The 26,640-nt window shown below is 42.6% G+C and overlaps 1 protein-coding gene across 1 annotated transcript in view; it reads left to right on the top strand.

Annotated features, from left to right (window-relative positions):
- Positions 1 to 26,640, top strand: part of CHD6 (chromodomain helicase DNA binding protein 6) — a 150,104-nt gene that overhangs the window by 51,177 nt on the left and 72,287 nt on the right. The window contains exons 5-15 of the mRNA XM_068986821.1: positions 5,197 to 5,259; positions 6,091 to 6,149; positions 6,805 to 6,922; positions 12,684 to 12,770; positions 12,955 to 13,089; positions 16,297 to 16,418; positions 17,670 to 17,913; positions 19,113 to 19,289; positions 19,896 to 20,039; positions 23,031 to 23,286; positions 24,295 to 24,505. Coding sequence (XP_068842922.1) covers positions 5,197 to 5,259; positions 6,091 to 6,149; positions 6,805 to 6,922; positions 12,684 to 12,770; positions 12,955 to 13,089; positions 16,297 to 16,418; positions 17,670 to 17,913; positions 19,113 to 19,289; positions 19,896 to 20,039; positions 23,031 to 23,286; positions 24,295 to 24,505 — 1,616 coding nt within the window. The remainder of the gene's footprint in view (positions 1 to 5,196; positions 5,260 to 6,090; positions 6,150 to 6,804; positions 6,923 to 12,683; positions 12,771 to 12,954; positions 13,090 to 16,296; positions 16,419 to 17,669; positions 17,914 to 19,112; positions 19,290 to 19,895; positions 20,040 to 23,030; positions 23,287 to 24,294; positions 24,506 to 26,640) is intronic.

Here is a 26,640-nt window from a genome sequence, read left to right as displayed (position 1 = left end):
CAGATACTTCTTTTTTTTTTTAAGTTTGAAGGTTTATGATAACCTTGGATCAAACAAATGTATTGGCACCATTTATAATATACTAATATTACAATATACCTTTTACAGTATACTTATTTTATAAACTAGCAACATCAAATCAGGAATGGAAAATTATAAAATGCCACTTATGACAGTATCAAGGTATTAGATACCCTGAAGTAACTCTCAAAAGATATATAAGCCCTCTGTATGAAAAACATGGCTGAAACAAATGAAAGAAGCCCTAAGTAAATGGAGTGATATATGATATACATGTATTCAAAATTAAGCTATCTCTAATTCAGTCCCAGTCCAAATCTAGGCAGAGTGCTTTTCTGGTGGAAATTAACGATGGAAATACAGATCTGCCCTATCCAAGGCAATCTTGAAAAGGAAGAACCCAGGTGGAAGACTTATAATCCATACTTTGTAATCAGTTCACTAAAATGAAGACAGGGTAGTGTTGCCATAAGGGCACATAGACCAGTGGGCCAGAAATAAAGCTGTATGTGGCTATGGAGCCCTTGAAACAGCCTAGTTCGAACTGAGATTGCTCAACAAAGTACAGAACAGATTTTTAAAGACTCAGTGTGAGAAGAAGAGTGTAAACTGTTTCATTAATAATTTTATATTAATCACATGTTGAAATGATATTTTGGCTATGTTAGAATATTGGTAAAATCAAATTCATCTGCTTTTAAATGTAGCTGCTGCTGTTGTCATTCAGTCACTGAGTCATCATGTCCAACTCTTTATGACCCCATGAGCTGCACCACACCAGGCTTCCCTGTTTTTCTCTCTCTCTCCTGGAGTTTGTTCAAACTCACGTCCATTGAGTCAGTGATGTCTTCCAACCGTCTTATCCTCTGTCGCCCCTCTCTCCTCTTGTCTTCAACCTTTCCCAGCATAAATGTGGCTATAAGGAAATTTAAAACTATGTATGTGGCTTATTTGTGGCTTTGGTGGCAGCAAAGGTTCGTTCAATGGACATAAAAATACAAAAGAGAAAAAAAGGTGAATCATATAGAACTTCTCTTCATCAAAAGACACATCTCCAGTTTGAGAGGGTGAACCATAGATTGATAGAAAAAGTATAGATCATAACAGAGGACTCTTATTCAGAAATATATAAAGATATAAACTCTTGCAAATATAAAGAACTCTTGACAATTAAAAAAAGGACAATTTTTAAAATAGGCAAATGAATGGAATAGAAGCCTCATAGGGCCAATAAGCACAAGCTGGAATCAAGATTGCCAGGAGAAATATCAATAACCTCAGATATGCAGATGATACCACCCTTATGGCAGAAAGTGAAGAGAAACTAAAAAGCCTCTTGATGAAAGTGAAAGAGGAGAGTGAAAAAGTTGGTTTAAAGCTCAGCATTCAGAAAATGAAGATCATGGCATCTGGTCCCATCACCTCGTGGGAAATAGATGGGGAAACAGTCGAAACAGTGTCAGACTTTATATTTTTGGGCTCCAAAATCACTGCAGATGGTGATTGCAGCCATGAAATTAAAAGATGCTTACTCCTTGGAAGGGAAGTTATGACCAACCTAGATAGCATATTCAAAAGCAGAGACATTACTTTGCCAACAAAGATCCGTCTAGTCAAGGCTATAGTTTTTCCAGTGGTCATGTATGGATGTGAGAGTTGGACTGTGAAGAAAGCTGTGATGGATGTGAATTTGAGTGAACTCCGGGAGTTGGTGATGGACAGGGAGGCCTGGTGTGCTGCAATTCATGGGGTCGCAAAGAGTCGGACACGACTGAGTGACTGAACTGAGGGCCAATGAGCATATGAAAAGATGCTCAGTACCTTCTAATTATCAGAGAAATGTGAATTAAGGAGGGGATGTGATAGTTGAACTGTAAAGAAAGCTGAGTGCTGAAGAATTGATGCTTTTGAACTATGGTGTTGGAGAAGACTCTTGAGAGTCCCTTGGACTGCAGGGAGATCCAGCCAGTCCATCCTAAAGGAGATCAGTCCTGGGTGTTCATTGGAAGGACTGATGTTGAAGCTGAAACTCCAATACTTTGGCCACCTGATGCAAAGAGCTGACTCATTTGAAAAGACCCTGATGCTGGGAGGCATTGAAAGCAGGAGGAGAAGGGGACAACAGAGGATGAGATGGTTGGATGGTGTCACTGACTCAATGGACATGCGTTTGGGTACATTCCGGGAGTTGGTGATGGACAGGGAGGCCTAACGTGTTGGAGTCCATGGGGTCCCAAAGAGTCGGATGTAACTGAACTGAACTGAGTACACATCCATTGGAATGGCTGAAGTTTTCAATACTCATGATATCAAGTCAGTTAGAACTCCCATGCACTGCTGCTGGATGTAAAAATGGTTGCAGCTACTTTGGAAAAAGTTCTGACAGTATCCCTCAAAACTAAACATATAACCAACCTCATAACGTAGCAATTGCATTCCTGTGTATATATCCAAGGTAAGCAAGTGCATTTATATGAACATTGAAAGCAACCCAAATATTCCTTAGCAATAGCATGGATAAATAAGTGGTGGGTAAATGAGTAATTTATACAATAAAATACTGCACAGTGATACAGGAGAATGAACCACATGCTATATGATTCCATTTGCATGAAACTTAATAATAGGCAAAACTAATCAATGGTAGTAGAAGTCTGAGAGTGGTTATGTCTAGAAGGGGGCGTGAGGATCTTCCAAGAATGTTGAAAATATAATATAACTTTACCTCGGGGGGACTTCACTGTATATGTGTACATGTAAAATGTCGATAATTGTATGCTTGAGATCTCTGCGTGCTGTATGTGTACCGTACCACAGTCACTTACAGCGTTATGTGGGCAGGCCTGGCCGTTCCTTGATGAAGACTATAGCGCATTTATTTCTGTAAGACCAGTACATAAACTCAAAAGACACGCAGTAATTAACAGGGGGAAAGTTTAGGAAGGAAATGAAGCGGTGGGGAAGGAAGTTGGATCATTAATCTAGTTTCCTTTAACCTGGCCCCTGTTCCTTTGCTTGCTGTCTACTTGTCATAGTCCAAGCTCTGTGTGTTGGCTGCAAGATTAGGGTTGTGATTTTACTGCTCAGGAAAGGACATGTAGTTTGGGCCCTTCAGTGGTAGCCATCTGGACAAGAGAAGTTAAGTCCAGGTATATGGAAAAAGAGGGAGGCTTTAATTATATGCTAGAGATCAAGAATAACCCTTTATCTTTCCTTTGTATTCCATCTGTCTTCCCTGTTATTAGCATTCAACCAATATTCATTGATCACCCACTGTTGTCTGGCTTTCTCAAGGTATTTAGCTACACCAGTGAGTAAAACAAATAAGGATCCCTGCCATTACAGGCTAGTGTGATGGGAGAAGACGCCAACCCACTGTGAACTGCCGCCACCTCCTTTTCTTGTGCATAAGAATCAAGCAGAGCAAATACACTTAGAGGAAATCAAAAGCGGAGTCTGTATCCAGCCCCAGTTCACTGATCTTCTGGTTGAGCAGTGGGAAAAGACTTGTCATTTTGGATTAACTTCACAGTGCCACGTGTCCAGGGGGACATAATGAATATGCGTAGCCTTTGGGAGCATCTGTCAGCGCCTGCTGATTTCCACACTTCTCTTCCACCATCTGCCCTACTCGTCGTTTCTTACTATCAATTTTCTGGGAAAAGCTTGATTTAAGTTCTTAGAAAATATGTTTTCTGTAATGGTATGACTTTGGGATAGTTGAGCCCTAGAGTGGGTAGATTGAAGGCAATGATAATGCAGCGCAAATCATCCTCTTGGAAAGCTCTGAGAAGGAACCCAACTAGTTATTCTGAGAGTTAGGGTTGGGGTGTGTGTTCTTTTCATACACTGTTCTAAGTCTCATATTGTGGTAAATGCTAGACCCGGAAAAGTCATATAGTGCAGTTGAAACCACTGAAATAAAACTGCTCAACTGAAATCTTAGGAGGAATGTTTAACAGGAGTGTTCTGACCCAGTGTATCCTTTTGTAAGTTTATTGTTTATTTTATTTTTATTTTTAAATTTCTGTTGTTTAATTTTATTTATTTACCTTTAGTTGTAGCATGTGAATTCTTATCTGCAGCATGTGGGATCTAGTTCCCAGTGAAAGAAAAAAAAGTGAAAGTCACTCAGTCATGTCCAACTCTTTGTGATCCCATGGACTGTAGCCCACGAGGCTCCTCTGTCCCTGGAATTCTTCAGGCCAGAATACTGGAGTTGGTCCCATTCCCATCTCCAGGGGATCTTTCTGACTCAGGGATTGAACCTGGGTCTCCCACATTGCAGATGTATTCTTTACCATCTGAACCACTAGGGAAGCCCTAGTTCCCAGACCAGGGATCAAACCTGGGTCCCCTGCTTTGGGAGTACAGACTCTTAGCCATCAGACTATCAAAGAAGTCTCAAGTTTGTTGTTTTTTTAAATGCAAATGTTTTTAAATCAAGTACTCCTCTGTAGAAAGAGATTTCATGGAGATTAGAAAATGTTGATGTGTATCTAGGGTAGAAAGGAAGTAATTAAACTGTTTCCAGTTGGGATTTGTAGTCAAAGGATGATCAGTAAAACAGAAAGCGATTTCCAGATACAGAGGGGAACAGTGGTACCATTTAGTAGAGAATAGTTACGTCTTACATTTGCCTAATGCTTACTGTCCAAAAAATGTTTTCACATGCCATCTTATCCTCCCAGTAACCTAGTGAGATATGTATTTTAATTCTTATTTTAATAGATTTGAAACTAAGAGGTGTTAATTGACTTGCCCAAAGTCAACAGCTGAAAGGTGTCAGAATTGGGGCCTTCTGCTTCTGAAGCCCCCAGACTCTTTCATGTTATGCCTTTCTGAAAATTTTATGCAGTAACATGTAAGCAGTTTGGGCAGAGAAGGGAGGTCCCAGGACCAATTTTAGTAATGCTAAAGGCAGCTCTGAAGTCAAGAATCTGCAAAGCAGAGTAACTTCCCTGCTCATGTGGGAGGGGAAGGGGGAGGGTCGTACACAGAGGTTAGACTGTGTACCATCTTTGCATCACTCTGAGCTGGCAGGATGGAGGCCTCTGTACTCAAAGGTGAACCTTTGGACCAAGTGGTATCTATTGTAGCATTTCTTGTAGAATTATTTCATGGCTTCCGTGGTGCCAGTAATCCACTCTCTCTCTCTCTCACCTCTGTCTTCAGGAGCCTCCAGAAGATGACGCAAACATCATTGAGAAGATCCTGGCATCTAAGACTGTCCAGGAGGTTGGTGGCTGATGTTTCCGGCTTGTGTGTCTCTAGCGCACATTACACCCTCTGTTAAAAGATGTCTCTGGAATGGTCCTTCTCAGCTGGACTGAGAGCTAGGCAGGCGCACTGTTGGGCTAGTTGACACTTAGGTTTACCTCTGTAGAAGATTTTAGGACATGAAATTCTAAAATATTTGAGTATGACCCAAATTGATGTTTTTCGACCTCTTAGTTGCCACAACTCACTGAAAGTCATCAAGGAGCCACGAAGAAGAGATGGGGAAAGACTCCCAGTGCAAACCCCTTTTCCTTTTGATGTCTTCAGGACTGTCATAGGGAACTTCTGGAGAAAATCCCTAGTGTGAAAGAGCATAAGAACATAGTGTGGAGGAGAGCGTGGTTTCATTGTTAGTTACCTGGAGGATTTATGAAAGACTTCCTTGTTTTGAGAGTGAACCCCTCTGGAGTGTGTGGGGAACAAGCAGGGGGTGGGGGGAGGGTAGGACGGGTTGGCAGGGACACTGGAAATGCATGTTCTCGCTTTCGCAGCAGCTCTCAGTGCCCTGGGCCAGTTGGGGTTTTTCAGCTGAGTGCCCTCCTAGCCGAGATCTTTGAGTGACACCAGGAGGATTTTATTTATTTATTTTTTTTTATGTTGTAGCTTAGCTGTGTGTTCAGCCTTTAGAAAGTCTGCTCCAGAGCTGCCAAAAATCCCGACCTGGTAAAATGCAAATGTCCTCGAGAGAGATTCTAAACCAAGAAGGAGCGCTTGATTTACCTTTTTTGTTTGGTACTTAAGAGTGGTCCACAGGGGTCTAGGCTGATAACGGCTTGCTTTGGGTTACAGGTCCACCCGGGAGAACCTCCATTCGACCTGGAGCTGTTCTACGTCAAGTATAGAAATTTGTACGTCTGTTTAATGTATTCTTTTATTTGGATTTTATATGAATAAAACGTCTTTCCTTCATCCCATCATTATCTTCTATATTTTCCAAGAATGGCCCCTAAAGTGTGACTCACAGACCTCAATTGGCTCAAGTTCACCTTAGAGGGCAGTGCTCAACTTTGTTTATAGAGTCACCTGGAGAAATTTTTAAAACTACTGAAGCCCTTGCTGCCCTCAAGGCCAGTTGACTTCTTCTCTGGGTATAGTTCCCAAGGGTTGACGTGTTTTCAGAACTCCCTGTGTGGTTCCTGTTTGCACACAATGTGGAGAATCACAGTCCTATAGCCTATACTCTTCTGCTCTCTTGCATTTTCCTCTTTTTCTTTGCTATGTGCCCACTTCACTAACGTGCATGAATGCTAGCCTCCCTATACCTACCCTGCTTCCAACTGGGAGCCAGTTTCTCTGGAAGCCACAGAGTGACCAGTTGCTTGGAACTGCTGCCTGGTCCTGTGTTCAGTTTTTGTCCTGAAGGGCAAGGCCCTTCTAAGTCCAGTCTCCAGCAGTTCCACAGCAAGCCACTCCTCGGCTGCTATGGTAGATGGTCACCCTCGTTACTGAAACTTTAAAGTCTGATTATTTGCCGGTTCTCACAATCTCTGTGTCTTTGGATAGTTCCTACTTACACTGTAAATGGGCCACAATGGAAGAACTCGAAAAGGACCCTCGCATCGCACAGAAGATCAAGCGATTTAGGAATAAGCAAGCCCAGATGAAGCACATTTTTACTGAGGTGAAGCATTACTTATTAATTTGATCACTGCTTTTCCTGCAGTATTAGATCCCAGGTTTAAGTTTCTTTAAGTTGAAGTCCCATGCAGACCTGTTGCTCAGGCGTGCCCTGATTTGAGATGCAAGTTGTCCAGATTTAAGTCAAAGAAAATGAAATAAGGCTCAAACTTTACAAATGATAACTCCTAAGAATCTGCATCATGGTTACATTCTATGGCAAAAGGAATGTGTTCACAGTTTTTTCATCTTCTTCCTCCCCTTCCCCGAAAGGGTAGTTCCAAGAATTAATGTTTGGGTGTAAAGTAGAAACAAAGCCAAAATGTTAGAAAATAAGTAAATAAATATATCAACTTGGGAATTTCTAAGTATAGTAAGAGGAAGGATTGGTGGATTTGGATATCAGAGCATCTTAAGTGTCTATAAATTGGAAAATAACCACAAATCTTTAAGTACATAGGTACATATATGTATTTCCTAATTGTGTACATGCATACCTACATACAACTGGGCTTCCATGGTGGTTCAGACAGTAAAGAATCTGCCTGCAATGCAGGAGACCTGGGTTTGATCCCTGGGTCAGGAAGATCCCCTGGAGAAGGAACTGGCAACACACTCTAGTACTCTTCCCCTGGGAAATCCCATAGACAAAGAAGCCTGATGCGCTACAGTAGTCCATGGGGTCACAAAGAGTCAGATGTGACTAACACTTTCACTTTGGACTTCCCAGGTGGCACTGTAGCAGTAAAGAACTTCCCTGCCAGTGCAGGACCCATTAGAGATGGGGGTTCAACCCCTAGGTAGGGCAGATCCCCTGCAGGAGGGCATGGCAACCCACTCCAGTACTCTTCCCTGGAGAATTGCATGGACAGAGGAGCCTGGCAGGCTACAGTCCATAGGGTCACGAAGAGTCGGATGCATCTACATAGAAGGCATGAATTCTTATCCAGTATGGAAACCTTACTTATATTTGCATAGACACAGACATGATATACACTCATATACATATGACAAAAAGCTGTAATGATAAAATATGCTCTTATAATTCAAAAAGGAAAATGCATAGAGACATAGACATAAAAAACAGATGTATGGATACAGGGAAGTGGGATGGATTGGGAGATTGAGATTGATATACATACACTACTGTATATAAATGGGTAACTATTGAGATCCTATGGTATCTCACAGGGAACTCTACTCAGTGCCCTATTGTGACCTAGCTGAGAAGGAAATCCAGAAAACAGGGGATTTATGTATATGAGTAGCTGGTTCACTTTGCTGTACAGTAGAAACTAAAAATTGTAAAGCAACCATATTCCAATAAAAATTAAGAAAAAAAAGTACAAAATCCTAAACGGAAAAAAGTGGACAGATTATTGGGGAATTCAGGAAAGGAGGGGAAATTATTTACTAATCATACAAAAAAAGTAATCCATTTCATTAGCAGCCAAAGAAATGCAAATTAAGATGAGAATCTTCTAGTTTTCACTTACCAAATACTGGAAAGTTTTAGAAATAAGTATCATCCGTTGCTGGTAAAGGTATATGGAAGAGACCCTCTTGTCATCACGGCTTGGGAGCATAACCTAGGATGCCCTCTCAGGAGAGCAGGTTGACAACAGATGTCAAATGCCTCAATATTTGCATAGCCCTTGTCCCAGCAGTTCTAATTCCATCATTTATTTTTAAGGAAACTATCAGATCTTGGAGCAAAGACTTAGCTATGATAAACAGTTTATGTTGGTGAAAAATTGAAAACAAGCATAACGTTAGGTAATAAATACTATTAAATAATGATACATTTCACAGAGTGTAGTACTGCGCAGCTAGTAAAAGTGATGCTGGAGGACGATTATTAATGTCAATAGGAAGGGGATTAATGTTGTAAACTATTGTTAATTGAAAACGTTAGGCTCCTACAGCATAGGAGAGTTCCGTTTTGAGGATGGTTGTTCTTCAGTCGCTTAGTTGTGTCCAACTTTTTGGGAACCCATGGACTGCAGCACGCCAGGCCTCTCTGTCCTTAACCATCTCTTGGAGCTTGCTCAAATTCATGTGCATTGAATCAGTGATGCCATCCAACCGTCTCATCCTCTGTCATCCCCTTCTCCTCCTGCCTTCAATCTTTCCCAGCATTGGGGGTGATAGTGGGAGGTGGGTGTGCAGGGGAAAAGAATCACCATCATAATGCATAGAAAATGTCTGAGTTTATGTGAAATCACTGACCTGATTTTCTCTTTTCAGTAGGATCATGGTGGTTTCTATTTTCTGTAACATGTAATTTTTAAATTTTATACAGACAACTTACAAAGAAAAAACAATATAAATTATTTTTTAAATGTAGTCACAAATACGCAATCTTAAGAGTGCACTCAGATGCCGGCAAATCATAGCAAACTGCCACATATAACTTACCAGTTCATTGTTCACATGGTGCTCCTTCTCCCGCAAATGCCAAAAACCTATTTTAGGATGGTGTCAGTAAGTGTTCTTTTTGTCCCAATATGGAGTCCTTTCTCTTTGGCCTCAATGTTTGGCCCCAGGCCTCTCCAGGCTCGTTGTAAAGCCTGTGAGAACTGTTTTTTATGGCATCATTCCTCTGATAGAGCATCAGGGAAAGGAAGGGCTAGAATTGGAAAAGCCGTCCTGGAGCCCTGTTGGACGCTCTCCCTGGGTTCCCAGAACATTGCACTCACACCTCTATTTTAGCGAGGATTTGTAGCATAGAGACTTGTTTACAGGTCTGGGTCTGCCATTCTGAGCCCTGCGAGGCAGACAGGGCCTCGCCTTCCTTGTGTTTCTCTCCAGGACACCAGGCGCAGGCTCCGTGCTCAGTCACCACTTGGCTGTGCCCAGGCTGGTGAGGAGGATTGCCTGCTTAGATCCTGTAGCACTTCCTGTCTCCCTGGAATAAAGTCCAGACTCCTCAATGCAGTCTACGAAGCCCTATGAGTCTAGTTTCTGATTTATGCCCAAGGGAGTGATTTTTTTTTTTTTTCTTCCTTTGGTTGGGTATTGAGAGAGAAAACGGTGTTAGGATGTGTAGAAATACCATAGCGGGAGTCCCTGGTGAGATCCTAGTGAGGACAGTTATGGGAGGAGATTGGAGGCCACTATGAGAGGAGGGAAAATTGGGAAGTGGTTGCTATTACACTGTCTTCAGTCTTGACCTGGTCGACAGTTTTACTTATAACTTGCATAAATGATATTCTTGTAAATAATAACCTAGTTCTGAATAGAGCTTCTTCATACACATTACTTCCAGCTGCTTTATGAGGTAGCCAGGGGCACGTGTGAAGGAGAGTCAGGCTAGAAGGCTGAGCGTTTCCCACACCCCACAGGGCCAGAGGCCTGTTAGCCCCTGACTCCTCAGCACCAGACCCAGCACTGGGAGAATGAATGATGGAATCCAAGTTCAGGTTCACCTGGACAGGCACGGATGAATTAAATCATGCAAATGGCAATAAGTAAATGTAATGGCTCACATTGGTATTGTAAAGATCTTTACAACTTTGGAGTGGGGAAGATGACTGGATCACAGCTCAAGGGACAAAGTTTACTGTGAACCAAGAGCTGGTGGCTCAGTGGTAAACAGTCCGCCTGCCAATGCAGGAGACGCAAGTTTGGTCTCTGGATTGGGAGGATCCCTTGGAGAAGGAAATGGCAACCCACTCCAGTATTCTTGCTTGGGAAATCCCATGGACAGAGAAGCCTGGTGGGCTACAGTCCATGGGGTCACAAAAGAGTCGGATGTGACTGAGCGACTGAACAACATCAGCAAGAGTAGGGTGGGGCTTAAAAGCTGCCAGTAATCCTAGATGGCACCCTGCCTGCCATGCTCCATTCTTTCCTGAGTATTGTGCTGATGTGGGTAGTGGGATTCAGTCAGAGACTTTGTAAAGCCTGAGGGCAGCTGGGGAAGGACTGTTAACAGTGGGCAGAAGCATGTCTGAGTGATTGAGAGCAAAGGTGGGCAGTGGATGCCCAGTGCTGGCCCCCCCCAACACCCACACCCACAGGTGTCCACGCACTGCTGAACGTCCTTGGGCCAACTGAATAGCTCCTCTGGACTCAGCATCCTTTGTTTTCATAAATCAGAAATCCTCCTAACCCTCACGATACCTGGGAGGATTAAATGACACAGTGTTGATGAAAGTGCTTAGCATGGTGCCCGGCCCACGGTCACTGCTCCACAAAGGTTAGCTCTCTGCATCACCGAGGGATCTGGAAACATGGCATCTGAAGAACATTGAACACCTGGGGTTGGGAGGTATTTGGATAGAGAGGAGAGAATCACTTGGCTACTGCTTCTGTAGAGGAAGCAGTTCACTCCAGTGAGTCCAGGAAGAAAATTAGGCAGTAATTTGAGAGTGATAATGATAAATATTGTGATGCTACTCCTGAACAGGCAGAGGTAAAGCTGTCTTGGCGATGGGTCAGGTCTCAGAGGGCAATAAATTCCTGAACACGGGAGTAATTGAATCCGAGGGTGGATTTGCCAGGGTTGCTGTAAGAAGTGTTCCTGTGTATACTGGAAGGTGAAACTATATAGCTCCTAAAGTGCCTTCCAGCTTAAGGGGCAGTGAGAACACCCCTGCAGTTCAGAGGAGGGCTTCTGGGCAAGAAAGACCTGGGTAAGGGTTCCAGTCCACGTGGCTTTGCGACCCTGGCCACAGGACATTTTTAACCTCTCTGAGTCAGTTCTGTCATCTCTAAAGTATTTACAGCACTTACTACTCATGAGGTAGTTTTGAGGCTTTCATGAAAGCACTGGACACACATTGAATATTTCTAAATCTTGCTTATTACTGTTCTTATAGGTACACTTTGGGGAGGGTGGTGGTGCGGGAAGCGTGGTCTATTTAACCGTAAACAAGTCCTAAGAGTACAGCTCAATGAACTTTTACAAAATAAACACTCCTATGTAACCACCACCTAGATCAAGGAATAGAACATTATCAGTATCCCCATAAGCTCCCCTCATGCATCCATCCAGTTATTAACTGTTACTGGTGTAAAGAAGAAAAAGAAACTAACATTCCGGATTTCTGTGGGTTATCTCTGGAAATCCTCTTTGTGCTGATTTTTGCTCAGTACTTAATAACCCTGGAGGAGGGCACGACAACCCATTCCAGTGTTCTTGCCTGGAGAATTCCATGGACAGAGGAACCTGGCAGGCTGTAGTCCAAAGAGTCGGGCACGACTGAGTGACTTAGTATGCACGCATTGAAATGACCAATAGGAAATCCTTACCCCTGGTGCAACCTGGAAGATGTGGTTGTGCCTTTAAATGTAGTCCTGAAGGGCAGGATTTGGGGACAATGAGAAAAGTTGGTGAGTTGCCTCCTTTTTTTGTTGTTGTTTTTAAATTTATTGGAATGTAATTGCTTTACAATGTTCTAAGACAGCCTCTTCAATAAGTAGTGCTTGGGAAACTGGGCATTCTTGTGTATAAAAGAATGAAGTTAGATTACTTTCTAATATCATACTCAAAAATAAATTCAGAATGGATTAAAGACCTCAGTGTAAGGCCAGAAACTACAAAACTCTTAGAGGACAACTTAGAACAGTCTGACATAAATTGCACCTAGATCCTCTTTGACCCACTTCCTAGAGTCATGGAAATAAAAATAAACAAATGGGACCTAATTAAACTCAAGCAGACCTTTTCATTCTGCATTCCCCGATAGAGCCCAGGGTTGGGGGGATCACTGTAAGATAAAACACTGGGTGCTGGAGCTCTTCTTTCCCGTTTGCCTTAGCCTGACGAAGACTTGTTCAACCCAGACTATGTGGAGGTCGATCGCATCTTAGAGGTGGCCCACACCAAGGATGCAGAAACCGGAGAGGTGGGTGTTTCTGTTTTAACTCTTCCAAAGTGTCTTCCTTGCTTGTCTCGTGTTTTGTCAACACGTGGCCTCTGTTTCAATGGCCTTTGTGTGCTGTATCATAGGGAGGGTTTCCTAGGTCCTCAGTGCAGGACCGATTGCTCTAAGTAGAAAGAACATCAGTGCCCCTCCCTTTTGCCTCCAGGAGGTGACGCATTACCTGGTGAAGTGGTGCTCACTGCCTTACGAAGAGAGCACGTGGGAACTGGAGGAGGACGTGGATCCTGCCAAAGTTAAAGAATTCGAATCTCTGCAAGTGCTCCCCGAAATCAAGCACGTGGTAACGTACCCACGTCACTCTCTGGTGTCTCTTGTAATGCGACGATCCGGGGTGTCCCCCAGGCGGTTCTCCCGAGTGGTTTCTGTGGCATCTTACTGTGGGTTGTGCCCATTGGAACTGGGGTTCAGAGTATGTTTCTGCCCACATCACACTTTGCTAGCACTGGGTCAGCTTTAGGTCTGGGCTCTAGTTTGATGGATGTGACATTTAAGAAGCTTGGTTGTGAGCTTTGTTTTCTTGGTGTATGGCTGTCATGTGGGGTCAGTAAGATAGAAGGTGTAAGAACTGCCTGGCTTGGGAAAGAAGCTCCATAAGTTCTTGGTATCTTTTTTGTTTCCTGTTTCTTATCTCTTCATCAGTGATCTCTTTTCTTTGGTTTTATCCTTTGCTTTTACTCAGAATACTCTTAAAGGGAAGAACTCTCCTTTATCAAAAGATCCCTAGGACTTGGCAGAGAAAACATAAGTTTTCCATATGTGTTGAATTGGTTAGTTTTTCTGATTCTGGCTTATTACCACCAAGCTGCAGGAATGTCACGGGGTACCTAGTAATTAAAAAGAGGCAGAATTGGGATAGAGCTCAGTTAAGGTGTAACTAACTTGGGAAGAGAATCAGAGATGTTAAAGATGGCTAAAGACTGGAATGATCAATTTGGTTTTTTTCTAAGTCACTTTTTTTTGGCGGGGGGAGGTGGTGCGGGCAGGCACACTGTGTGGTGTGCAAGGTCATAGTTCCCTGACCAGGGATTAAATCTGTGCTCCCTGCAGTGGGGGTGCAGAGTCCTAACTACAAGGCCACCAGGAAATCTTGCCCCCCCCCCAAAAAAATCACATTTTTATATGAAAAACTGTTATCCGGTTCCTTATTGTTGTTTTTATACCGCTTGTGTTAATGACGAGGACATCCTATCCCTAAAAGCTTTTTGGTTAAAAATTGGTTGCTTGTTTTTGGGAGAGTGAGACATGAGTGTCAGTAACGACTTTGCAAAGAGAGTAGCAGTCATTTAATAGTCAAGACCCACCTTGGAGACTCGAAATATCAATTCTCTTTTGAATTTAATAATAGCCACTGAAGGTTTTGGAGCCCTGGGGTAGGTGTTTGTCTGTCGTCTGTGATACCACTGAGGAGCCAGCCAGACTAGGCGTCGGAAACTTCTAGCTGATTTCAAGTCTTATCCTTAGATCGCTGAAGTTTCTGGGCAGTAGGTGATGTAAAACTGAAATCTGGAGAAAGCGGAAAAACCCAGAGGAGGGACTAGATTAGTGTGCGATGCCTCTGTATCTGCAGTGCTACCACATCAGCAAAGTAGAAACCTGCAGTGAAAGTCTATTCTACAGTATCTGTGATGCTAAAAGTGAGCCCCTTCGGTCTCTAGAGATGAGGAACATTCCAGAAAGTCTCCCCATAGTGTCGGGTAGAGTGCCATTAAAATGAGTTACATGAACTTCAGGAAGCCAGGCTGAATGATTCCTAGGGGATAAGAATGTAATTAAGGGAACAGAGCAAGAGAGTTTATAAGAGAATATCTTGGCTTAAAAGCTTTCTCTTAAAAAAATTTTTTTGACATAATAAATTATTTTCCCTTACATTTCTAAACAGAGAAGGCAATGGCACCCACTCCAGTACTCTTGCCTGGAAAATCCCATGGGCGGAGGAGCCTGGTAGGCTGCAGTCCATGGGGTCGCTAAGAGTCGAACACGACTGAGCGACTTCACTTTCACTTTTCACTTTCATGCATTGGAGAAGGAAATGGCAACCCACTCCAGTGTTCTTGCCTGGAGAATCCCAGGGACGGGGGAGCCTGCTGGGCTGCCGTCTATGGGGTCACACAGAGTCGGACACGACTGAAGCGACTTAGTAGCAGCAGCAGCAACATTTCTAAAAGCACCTTGTACCTATGTGCTGATAGTAATATTCAACAGAGTTGTATTTCAAGGAGCTTAGCCTAACTACAGCTATCGTAATTTTGTAGGTTAAGTTGTGGTATGTAAGTTTCTGAAAGTTTCCACACTTTCAGTAGTCTGGACAGATTGAACCATTATATTTACCTCCATATATCAATGATACAATATGATTGGGGATATTTTATTAAATCTCACATGCAAATGGCTTAGTTTTAGATAATAACATATTTTAGGAGTAAACTTTCTGTAATACCCCAAAGTAAAACTCACAAACTAAAATTGCTGTTAGAAAAGCTGCAGTCTCAAAATTCTCTATGTAACTACAGACATAGCTAAGATTTTTTTTTTTTTTTTTTGAGACCTTAAAAGTGTCAGTCTAGGGGCTCAATTTGTCTAGAAGCAAAATAATCAAATCTATGTCCAAATAATTAAAACCTAAATAAACAAAGTTTTTAGATGGGCAGACTTAATACTTAAAAATTTTAAATTTCCCCAGATTAGAAATTCCAATAGAAACTTAAGGGAATTTGACATTGATTCTACAGTTGCACAGAATACTAAATTGAAAAATAGCCAAGACATTTTTGAAAAATAATTCCACATCAGATGTAGAGCTATAGTAATTCAAAAGTATGATTTTACTGCAGCGTGAGACAGTTTAGTGGAACAGAATGAAGACTCTGGATATAGCTCCCTGGATATATTAGAACTTATTATATTCTAAAAATGGCGTTTCATATAAACAGAGATCAGTTACATTTAGAAATTGGTGTTTCATATTGAAAAGTAAAGCAGTAAGATTGCTCTTACATTTATGGCGAATTTAAGGAATTTATAATTTCGATTATACAGGCTTTTTAGCTTTAGAAACTCATCAACAAAATATTTGACCCACCGTACTTTCCTGAACTGATACCACAGGGACAAATAACAAAAAAATCTATCTATAGAAAACTAAAAACCTTGGTGCCGGCTTGTAGGGAAATTAAAATGTAAGTGGGAGTGATTTCTAAGAGTCTCAGTAAAGCAATGTAACACTTAACCAAGATTTTAGGTGAATCTGTTTCTCTTCTTCATTAATTGCTTGCAAATTTTATAGAGGTGTTCTTAGTGTAATCTGCTGAAATCTAGAAAATACAGGGCCTGCTCATCAGTCAGAAGATAGCAGCTGCAGTCTGCAGGTACCTCTAGGGTGGTGGTGTGAGTTTCGCCACCTTCCCCCCCCCCCCCCCCGCATCCCTCTCCACACTGTGCTGCTGAGACATCGCTCTGTGTCCTGTGTTTTCTGCCCTCCCTCCCCTAGGAGCGACCCGCTTCAGACTCCTGGCAGAAACTTGAGAAGTCGCGAGAGTATAAGAACAGTAACCAGCTCCGGGAGTACCAGCTGGAGGGGATGAACTGGCTTCTTTTTAACTGGTATAACAGGTGTGGAACCAGAACCAGTCCTGTCTTCAGGGCTGATCTTTCTACCAAACGTTTGTGCCAGGAGGGAGATGGTGGGCTTAGCCAGCATAGAGGGGCAATAGCCGAGTGGTGGAGGAGTGCAGTGGAGCCGTCAGTTTAGTGGGTGATCTCTGTACATCAGACGTACCAGGACTTCTGTTTGTCATGTCAGGTTTGGTTTGGTTTGGTTTCTCTGACCAGAGAGTAATGATCTTTAGATGTCATCCACATTGTTCTTTTATTTCCTTTGTCAGAAGGTTGGGCTCAACCTAAATGAAACAGAACCCCAAAGATCCTTTAAAACTGTGTTTTTATCTCCCAAATCTTTAACACAAAGTGCCTCTAAAGGTGAATGAATCTGCATTCTAGTCCCAACTCCGCTATCTGTTTGTGAGCCATTGATGGCCTCGACTTGTCGTTTTCAACCCTGAGCTTCAGTCCCTGTGAGAATCTAGGTGAAGCAGATGACATTTGAGAAAGATGGGTTAAGATCTTATTAACATTCTAGGGTTAATAAGAATTGTTAACATTCTTATTAACAATCTAGCATTGATTTTAAAGACCACATGGAGTGGAACACATACCAAGCGGGCACTCTGGAGACCTGTGTTCCAACCTTGTCTCTGTCACTCACAGTGGGACTCAGGGCATAGCTCACTGAAACACGGCAGGTCTGGGGTTGCCCACCTGTGCAGTGATGAGCGAGACTGAACAGGGGCCACACCTTCAGAGATGACCACTGTGTGCAGTCTGTGATTCTGGGTCACCGCAAGAGACCAGCGTTTTCACTCTGACACAGAAGTTAGGGTAGGGGTTGAAAGTCTGTCCTTTGATAACACAGGTGATAGACAATGAGAATCGTGTAACTTGTGCTTCTGTTTTTGCCTTAGCTTCCATGAAATTTGTCAGGTAGAGAACTGGCGTAGATTTGAGGCATTTTATAATTTTCTCCTTGCCGCATTATTATTTTAATTTTTAGTATCTTTAGTTTCCATTTGAATCGATGCATCTCATGTATTTTCTCACAAGTTGCAATAGTTCCCTTCTGGAAGTAGGCAGGGTGTAAATAACGATAATGGAAACTTGCCTCAGTTGCATCTCTGGAAAATGCTGATAAAACCTCCACCGATGACCTTGCAGGTCAAGGTACGCTTCTGTAGTATCTTTTTCATTGTAACCAACCTCTGCCTCTTTCCGATGTTGACGATGAATGGTCTGTTTCTTACTCTGCAGGAAAAACTGCATTTTGGCCGATGAGATGGGCCTAGGGAAAACCATCCAGTCCATCACGTTCCTTTCAGAAATATTCCTCAGGGGCATCCACGGCCCTTTCCTCATCATCGCCCCGCTCTCCACCATCACCAACTGGGAGCGGGAGTTCCGGACGTGGACAGAGATGAACGCCATCGTGTACCACGGCAGCCAGATCAGCAGGCAGATGATCCAGCAGTACGAGATGGTGTACAGAGACGCGCAGGTGGGCCCCCTGCTCATCGCAGAGGCCCTGGGCAGCTTGCCATTGTGCTCACACCAGCCTCTCCACCCCTTGTCCTCCAGAGTCCAATGCCCTGCGTGGAATTACTGTTGGCTTACTCCGTAGAGTCACGCACTTATCGAGGCAGACGTCTCACTCCTCCCTGGTAACTTCATCTGTGATGAAACACAGAACTGAAGGGCACACTTTCCGCTCTGACATACACCAGAGGCTCTTTTTAGGACACCGAAAGCTTGGCTTCTTGGTTGGCTTACGAAGTTGCTTTTACATGCAGAAAATTTTATCTGAATTGCCATGTGCTCAGTGAAGAAAGTGAGCAGAGGGATTTGTAAACAGAGGAAGGATCCTCAGCCAGGGAGTTTGGAGAGAGAGGAGGTTAACGGATTTGAGGTTAAAGCATAAAGAGAAAACAAATAGCTTAAAGCACAGCAGGATTTAGCAAATATAAGCAAATGTTAAATATAAGCACTTTGCTCAGTATCCTTATAGGCTTGTCCAGAGCATTGGTTTTCATAAAGAAGGTAAAAATTAAATGAATTCAGTCACAGGAGAGGCAGGGCTCATACCATAGTTTTCACAGGCAGCAGGAGACACCCAGGAGAAATTTAAGATGTGTTCTAATGTGACGCAGCTCTGCTTTTTAAATGTGATGGTAGCAGTAAGACAAACGGAAAGACAAAAGTATGTCCTGCCTGGTAGCACTTGTCCCAGGTGAATCAGGATCATCATGTTAAATCTGTTCTAGAACCCAAGTTACAAGGTGAAACTAATTCTGCCTGAAAACTAGCAAAGAGGGTTTTCTTTGGGCATTCAAGCTCTGTGTGGTTTAGACCACCTGCTGGCTAGGAACATGTGGATCAACACCCATCAGCTTTCCTTATCATGGCAAGTAATGAACAAAAAGCTTCCTTGCTTGGCCTTCCATACTCTGTCGTCTCGCTTTTATGGGGGTACATGCTATCCTGATTTTTGTTTCTTTGAATTAACGGGATCTCTCTCTTGTCGAAACAGCTGGTTTGATTCTCCTATTCTTTCTCTTCTCAAAGAGGAAGATTACGCTTACTGGCCTCTCACCTAGGTCTGACCATCTATCTTGCCACCTTCTCCAGTCCAGCTTGTGACCCGGCACCTGCGCTCTCCAGCCATGTGTAAAGCTCTGCCTTCGCTTGTGTCATCCTCAGGGAAACCCCCTGTCAGGCGTCTTCAAGTTCCATGTTGTCATTACAACATTTGAGATGATCCTGGCAGACTGCCCAGAGCTGAAGAAAATTCACTGGAGCTGTGTGATCATCGATGAAGCCCACAGGTTGAAGAACAGGAACTGCAAGCTTCTGGAGGGCCTGAAGCTCATGGCCCTGGTGAGAGTTGGCGAGCTCTTTCTGTAAACACAGTCTCCTCCTGTTCACAGTGGAGGAAGCGTTCTTTAGCCATCTGCATGCAGCTTGCTTGTGCACCGTCTGTTTACCCTAGATTTTCTTCTTGCCCTTTGTAGCTCCAGTGGTGCAGGAATCAAGTTTTTGTTGTTGCTGTTATAAACTGGGTCAGCAATTTGACCTTTGCCACAGATTGACTCCCAGAGGGACCCAGGGGCATCTTAAGTACCATGGCATTTGTGACCTGGAAATGTAAGTTGTTTTGGCTTGTTTCCAGGTCCCTGAATGATCTGGTACCAAAGATGATAGCCTTGAACATTACTGCCTTGGCACAGTGCCCAGTCTGTGGCTAGCAGGCCCTCCAGAATGTGAATGAGTGAATGGGTGCTTTAACTAATATGGAATTGCTGCTGGACTCAGGGATGTGAAAGGAAGGTTGATCTGTTTGTTGATGTTATCACTTGATGTTGTCATAAAAGCAAAAACAAAATTGCCCCCAAATTGAGCCCAAGAGGCCCTGGCGTCACTTTCCCACCCAAACCTGCTGTCTTGGCGGCTCAGACCTGTTCCCCGTGCTGTGAATTTGTGCAGGAGCATAAGGTGCTGCTCACGGGGACGCCCTTGCAAAACTCGGTGGAGGAGCTCTTCAGTCTGCTCAACTTCCTGGAGCCGTCACAGTTCCCTTCAGAGACTGCTTTCTTGGAGGAGTTTGGAGATCTGAAAACAGAGGAACAGGTAAATAGGGGCCTGAAGGATTGGAGGAGTCAAGGTGATCACTACCTTCACCATCAAGGGAAAAACAAAGTCACCATGGGGACAGGAGTTAGCCGGTTCTCACACCCCTGGTAAAATGAGCATCGCCTCCTTTATTTAATTTATGTGGAGGAGGATCAACTGATCATTAGCAGTTTCTATCCAAACAACAAATGAATCAGCATCCAGAATACCTAATCTCCAGCCTCTTGCTTTCGCTAGTCTCATGTATAAATAGCTTCAGTGATTTTGTTCATCGTCTGCCCTCAGGGCCATGCTTCCCTCCTCCTCTGCTTCCTTCGTCCTTCGCCCTTCCTCCTCCACCACCTGCAACATGTTTCCAGGCTCATTTTCTTGAGTTTAACCAAATACACAGATAGTGAGGAACAGAAGGCAGGTGTACTCTAGAGTAGTTGGTCAGTCCAGTTTTGTCCAGATCAACTCAATTTCCTGTTTTCAAAGATGTGGTCCTGAGTCTAGCTTATTGGACTCAAAGCTGTTTAGAAACAAACCAACATTAATAAGTATCTATCTACGATGTGTAGGAATCTCCACTGGACATTACAGAAATAAGGCAGACAGGTGTAAGGGTCACAAGAGGAACAATGAACAGAGCTGAAGACTTTAAAGGCGAGAAAGGTCACATCTGTTAGGACTTTGGAACAACTGCATGGAGAGAGTACAGTTGGAGAATAAACTTTAAAGGGTGGGTAAGTTTTCATTAGGCAGAGAGAGAGGTGATAATGACTACTTTGCATGGGAAAAAAAAAGCAAGCAGCAGCAGCCATGGAATTTATTCAGTGGTTGGGGATCATCTGGCTGAGCTGGGGATGAACTGTGGAGTATGAAGCCGGAGGAGTTTAGCACTGTATTGTGGGAACATCTTGAAAGACAGGTTGAAGGATTTGGTGAGCATTAGAAAAGCAACACAAGGCTTTTGACTGAGGCAACGACACAAATTAGTTCTGCTAAATTAATCTAGCAGTGGCATGAGAGTGGGTTGGGGCAGAGAATTTGGGAATGGAGAAAGTTTGGGAATTTCACTAACAGATGTCTTGAGAGTACACGCTGTGGTTCCAATCTGTTTGTTTCTACTTCAGCAACGAGTCAGACTTTGAGAGCAGTGAGTAATCAAACTTCCTTCCCCTTCTTGAGGTTTGCAGTATCTATTGATCTTTGCAAAGCCGACTCCAGCCCTCTCTCCGTTTTTGGACCATTAGAAATGCTTCCTCTTCTCCCATTGCACTTATTCTGTGGTATGCGTTTTCTCTTCTTCCTAGACAATGACCTCCTTGAGGACAAGGCCCACATCTCCTCCCAAGTTGTGTTTGTTGTATTGACCAGCACAGTGTCTGGCATATAGTATACTCTAAATGATTCAAGGTACGAACCAAGTGAAGGGCGAACGCTGAACCCAGCATGTGGCAGACTTGGCATTTGTCCCTGTCTTTTAACAAGTCCCTAGCTGTGTCTTTCCCCTTTGGGTTCTTATGTAGTAATTCCTTATCCCTGTGGGGGATTACATACCTAAGTTCCGTGGTTGCTAAAATAAAGCGTTCTTTAAATGGATTAGATTGAAGATTGGGGTTTGTTAGGGAAAAGCCACAGAAATGGCCCCAAATGTCTGTATGTTTTAAATCCCAGTAAAATAGAAGTTTTAGAAAGCATCTGGTTACAAAGTAAAGCCTATTCCTTGTTGTTTAAAACCTGCTCCAGTAACTCCTTTAAATCAAACTCTCTAGAAATCACTTTATTTCAGCAGGAAGCATTGGCACAACCCACAGCTTATTTGTGGAGAATCTACCCTTTTGACATTTTTGAACAGCTCTTTATAACTTGATCTTTTGCACTTGCCTCTTACTTTCCCACCAGCATTAATCTTACTGGTCTCAGGTTTTAGCTCAGGGTGAACTCAGGTACCTTGACTTTGAATCCCGTCTCTGCCCTCTTCTTGGGAGAGTGAGCAAGTCATCTTGCCAGTGCAGTCAAGTGCATAGAGATCTGCTGTCCAGGCCTGGTCTGTTAGGGCAAGAACACACAAATCATAACAAAGAAGACTGTCAGGCTCGAAGTGCCCCTGAGATGACAGCTTGCCTGATGGAGTGGGAGGTGTCACTTCACCGCATTCCCTGTGTATGTCACTACCCCCAAACTTGTTGGCTGCTTTTATTTAGATATGAGAGGAATGCACTTCCAGATTGCCTCTGCTTTTTTTTTTTTTAATTGAGATATAAATAACATACAACACTATATTAGTTTCGGATGTGTTTTGTAACAATTCAATATATGTAGTATAGTAAAGTGATACAGTAGTATATAGTAAAGTTATCACAGCAGTAAATCTAGTTGCCTCCCCATACATATGTAAATTTTATTCTAGTGATGAGAAGTCTTAAGGTTTACTCTTAGCAACTTTCACACATACAATATGGTGTTACTAACGGTAGTCAGTTTGCTATCTGTTACAGCCCCGGGACTTACTCATTTTATACCTGGCAGTGTGTACCTTTTGACCACCTTCATCCATTTGGCCCACCCCCAGATTCCCCCTGCTTCTTACTCTGTTCTTTCAGCATATACATCTTCCCCTTGTAATATATCACTTGTGCCTCCTAACATGGCTGAAAATAGTCCTCAGGCAATTGCTCCATACAAGTGCATGTCAGAGAGAGAGGTTTGTTTTCTCCATCCTGGAGAAGAGGTCCTGTCTTTTGTGTCTTTCTCCCTTTATTCTTATAAGATTCCCACGTGAGTTCTCAGTAATTGCTTACGAATCAAAACCAGACCCCTTTTTTCCTTTCAGTCCCCCTGTAAGCTCCTGTGTTCAGGCATCAGGCTTGACCTTACGTTTAGTCAGCTGCCGCAGTTCTGCAATTAGATGCTCAAGAGACTGTAGCGAAGGTTGGAATCACCCCAGTAACCATTACTGAATGGGGATCCGGGCAGGTAAACAGGTCTCGTTTCCCTGGCCAGGTGAAGAAACTGCAGTCTATCCTCAAACCGATGATGCTTCGGCGGCTGAAAGATGACGTGGAGAAGAACCTCGCTCCCAAGCAAGAGACAATCATCGAAGTAGAGCTGACCAATATCCAGAAAAAGTACTACCGTGCCATCCTGGAGAAGAACTTTTCCTTCCTGACCAAGGGGGCCAACCAACACAACATGCCCAACCTCATCAACACCATGATGGAGCTGAGGAAGTGCTGCAACCACCCCTACCTGATCAATGGTGAGCGGGGACGCGGGGAGGCCTTTCCAGCTTGCGTATTGAGTCCCCATGAGACACTCGTGTGAATTCTGAACTTTTTACCAAGTATTAAACTGAGGTTCAAAGAGGTCAGTGGATCTGCGTCAGTGATCTGGCCAGTGAGTACACAGAGCCCTGTTTTGAACTAGTTCTCTGCCCATCAGAAGACAGATGATGAGTCTGACTGCTGTGCTTTGTGGGCCTGCAGTCTGGCCCACACTTCCCACTTGGGATCAGGGAGATGTCTTACTTCATTGAAAAAGTGATCATGGCGCAGTGAGATTAAAACTCTCTGCAGATAAATTAACAATTAACTGTACTGGATAGAGAACACGTTGGGAGCTTTTTTTTAAAACAAAACTTTTTGATGAAATTTTAAATCCAAACATGGCTTGCCACTCGCTAGTGTTTATGTCCAAGAGGTATGTCTTTTTGTCCGCTTTTAAAATTTTTCTTTGTTTATTTAGACTGTGCTGAGTCTTTGTTGCAGCGCACAGACTTTATCTAGTTGGGGTACTCAGGGGCTTCTCTTATTGTGGGGCATGGGCTCAGTAGTTGCAGCACGTGGGCCTGTCTAGGTGCGGTGTGTGAGCTTAGTTGCCCAACAACATGTAGGGTCAGGGATCAAACCCACGTCCCCTGCACTGGAAGGTGGATTCTCAACCGCTGGACCACCAGGGAAGTTCCTTTTTGTCAACTTCCTATGAAGGTTTATTTACTTACCTGAGTCAGCTTGGTATTTCAGATCCGTTCTCTACCTGATCAGACTCCCAGGAGAGCAAGTCCCTGTGTTCTCTGCAGGTCAGTCATCCCCTGACTAGAGCCTATGGTTGAGGGCATGGACCAGGGACGCACACACCGCAGATGCCTCACGGGCTGTTGGTTTGGGACCTAAGAGTTCATTCCATTTCTTCTAGGCTCTGTCAAACAGAAAGTCGCTTTTGCCCATATAGAATGTTCAAAGAATACTTTTGTGGAATCCTTTTTCAGGGGCAGAGGAGAAAATTCTGGAGGACTTCCGGAAAACCCACAGCCCCGATGCCCCGGACTTTCAGCTGCAGGCCATGATCCAGGCTGCAGGGAAGCTGGTGCTGATTGATAAACTGCTCCCTAAGCTGATTGCTGGCGGCCACAAAGTGCTCATCTTCTCACAGATGGTGCGCTGTCTCGACATCCTGGAAGATTATCTCATCCAGAGAAGGTGAGCCTTGTGTCAAAGCTGGGCATAGGTCCTGCAGGCAGTTCCTTTTCTTTGTCGCCTTTTTGATTCATTCAGAAATTATGTTTTAACAACAAAAAAGTGTTAGAAAATAGAGAAAAGGAATCTTCTCTTAAAAGATCAGCCAAAATTCAGAGTTGAATCTTAGGACCAGGTTTAAGTGTCTTGAGGGTGAATTTCCTATGATAGGAGCCCTTGCTTTGCTTAAAAAATAAATTTTGCATATTTATTTATATTTTCTTAAGAAACAGAGTTCAAATAGCATTACAGAAAGTTAAGAAAATAGTGTATTTACTACCCCCTCAACCTCCTTCCCGCCCCGTGATGAGAAAAATAAACCCTGGAAAGCATCACTATATCAAGTTGTTAAAAGAGCATCAGCTGACAGTTGAACTTGGGGATGCTTTATGTTTTTTCTCAGCCAGCCCTCTAAGGTTTTATGACACACTAGCTATGGCATCCCAGTTTATTTTCTTGTTTGTATTCCTCTAATTCCTTGAACCTAGGTTCCATTCCTCATGCAGGTGAAAAGCCTGGGGTATCATGTGGGTTGCTTGGGCTCTGTGAGGGTACTACATTTGTTACATTACACTATATCAATCCATTTCCAGCCATTGGGATCCGCCAACAATCTGAAGATGGCAAATGGATTTTTAAAATTTATTCTTAATGTTAAAAGACTTCTCAAGATCTTAGAAACTATTAGCCAAGGCATTGGCAGGTTTAGAGTACCTCTTTGTTTTTATAGAGTCATCATGGCAAATCCACATGTTCTGATCTTTGAAGATTCTGTTTCTCCTTATAACATAGGAGAATTTATAGAAAAAGTATTAAAGGAAACGACCAACTTAACTATGGGTTATGCCCACATTTAACATTACATAAATAATTCTCTGAAATCGGATTAGGCACTAAAAGAATTTCTCAGACTCCTGTAGTGGAGATCTTTAGGTAAAGAATTCTTGAGACTTGCATTATTTTTTTTCTTTGAGGAATATATCAAAACTAGAAAGCAGTTTTGTGTTTAATAATTCACACTAAATGGATTGCCAGAATACTTGCTTCTTATATAGTTGTCTTTTCGAAATATATACAACTGCTAGTTTGAAGATTTTTTAAAAGAGATTCCCCCACAAATGAGTAACAGTGTAATTAACAGACTTTTGCCAAGTACCAATGTCTTTATTTAGCTCCTTTATCACTTATTGCTCATTTTGTTTTAAAATTACCTAAGTATTATAGTTGCTCTTGAAAATAGCAATACTTTTTAATACCACCACCAGCTCAAAACTCCATTCATACTTGGGGCATTTATCTTCTTAGTCTCTTTGCTTTGTGCCTACATATATTTAGTTTTGTTGTTGATTTGCTTGAATTGGGATCGTATGCTACATTCTACATTGTAACTCACCTTTTTATTTAATATATTATAGAGGTTTTTGCTTTATTTTTCTACAATATAGTTTTGATGATTTGAATGATATTCTCTTATTTAGGTTGTTTCCAACTTTTCAACATTTTTAGGAACTCTGAATATCATTTTCGGTCACTGTGAATGTTGCCAGTTATTTCCTTGGGATAAATTCTGATGTACATTTTTAAAAACATTTAATACATATTTCCAAAACACCCTCTAGAAAGATACTTTTATCTCCCTTTTCATGGTGTATGAGAATGCTCTTTTTTTCTCATACTCTGATCAATCCTGTTTTTGCCATTTAGTCTCTGCTAATTCAATAAGCCAAAATTATGGTCTCTTGTTTTAATTTATACTTCTTATTATGAATGAGAGTGAATATATTTTATGTATCTTAGCTGTTCATATTTCTTTTCTGTGCATTGCTTATTCATGCTCTCCCATTTTCTGTTACTCTTTGCCTTTTTTTTTATTAATTAATTTATAAAAATTGCTTGTTAAGAATATGGTGCAAATGCTTCCCCAGTGTTGCTTTTGACTTTTTCTTTATGGCTGTGGGTTTTTGTTTATTTATTTTATTCTTAGAAGTTTTAGATTTTATAATCTCCCAGTCTTAAAACAGCTTTAAATAAACTTAAGTGCTTATTTATGCTTAAATTAACATACTTAAAAAGACTTCCCCCACCTCTCAACTGTATCA

The sequence above is a fragment of the Capricornis sumatraensis genome, chromosome 15 (genome assembly GCF_032405125.1).
Source record: "Capricornis sumatraensis isolate serow.1 chromosome 15, serow.2, whole genome shotgun sequence".
Lineage (NCBI taxonomy): Eukaryota > Metazoa > Chordata > Mammalia > Artiodactyla > Bovidae > Capricornis > Capricornis sumatraensis.
The sequence above is the reverse complement of the archived record's forward strand: the minus strand, read 5'-3'. Positions and strand labels throughout refer to the sequence as shown.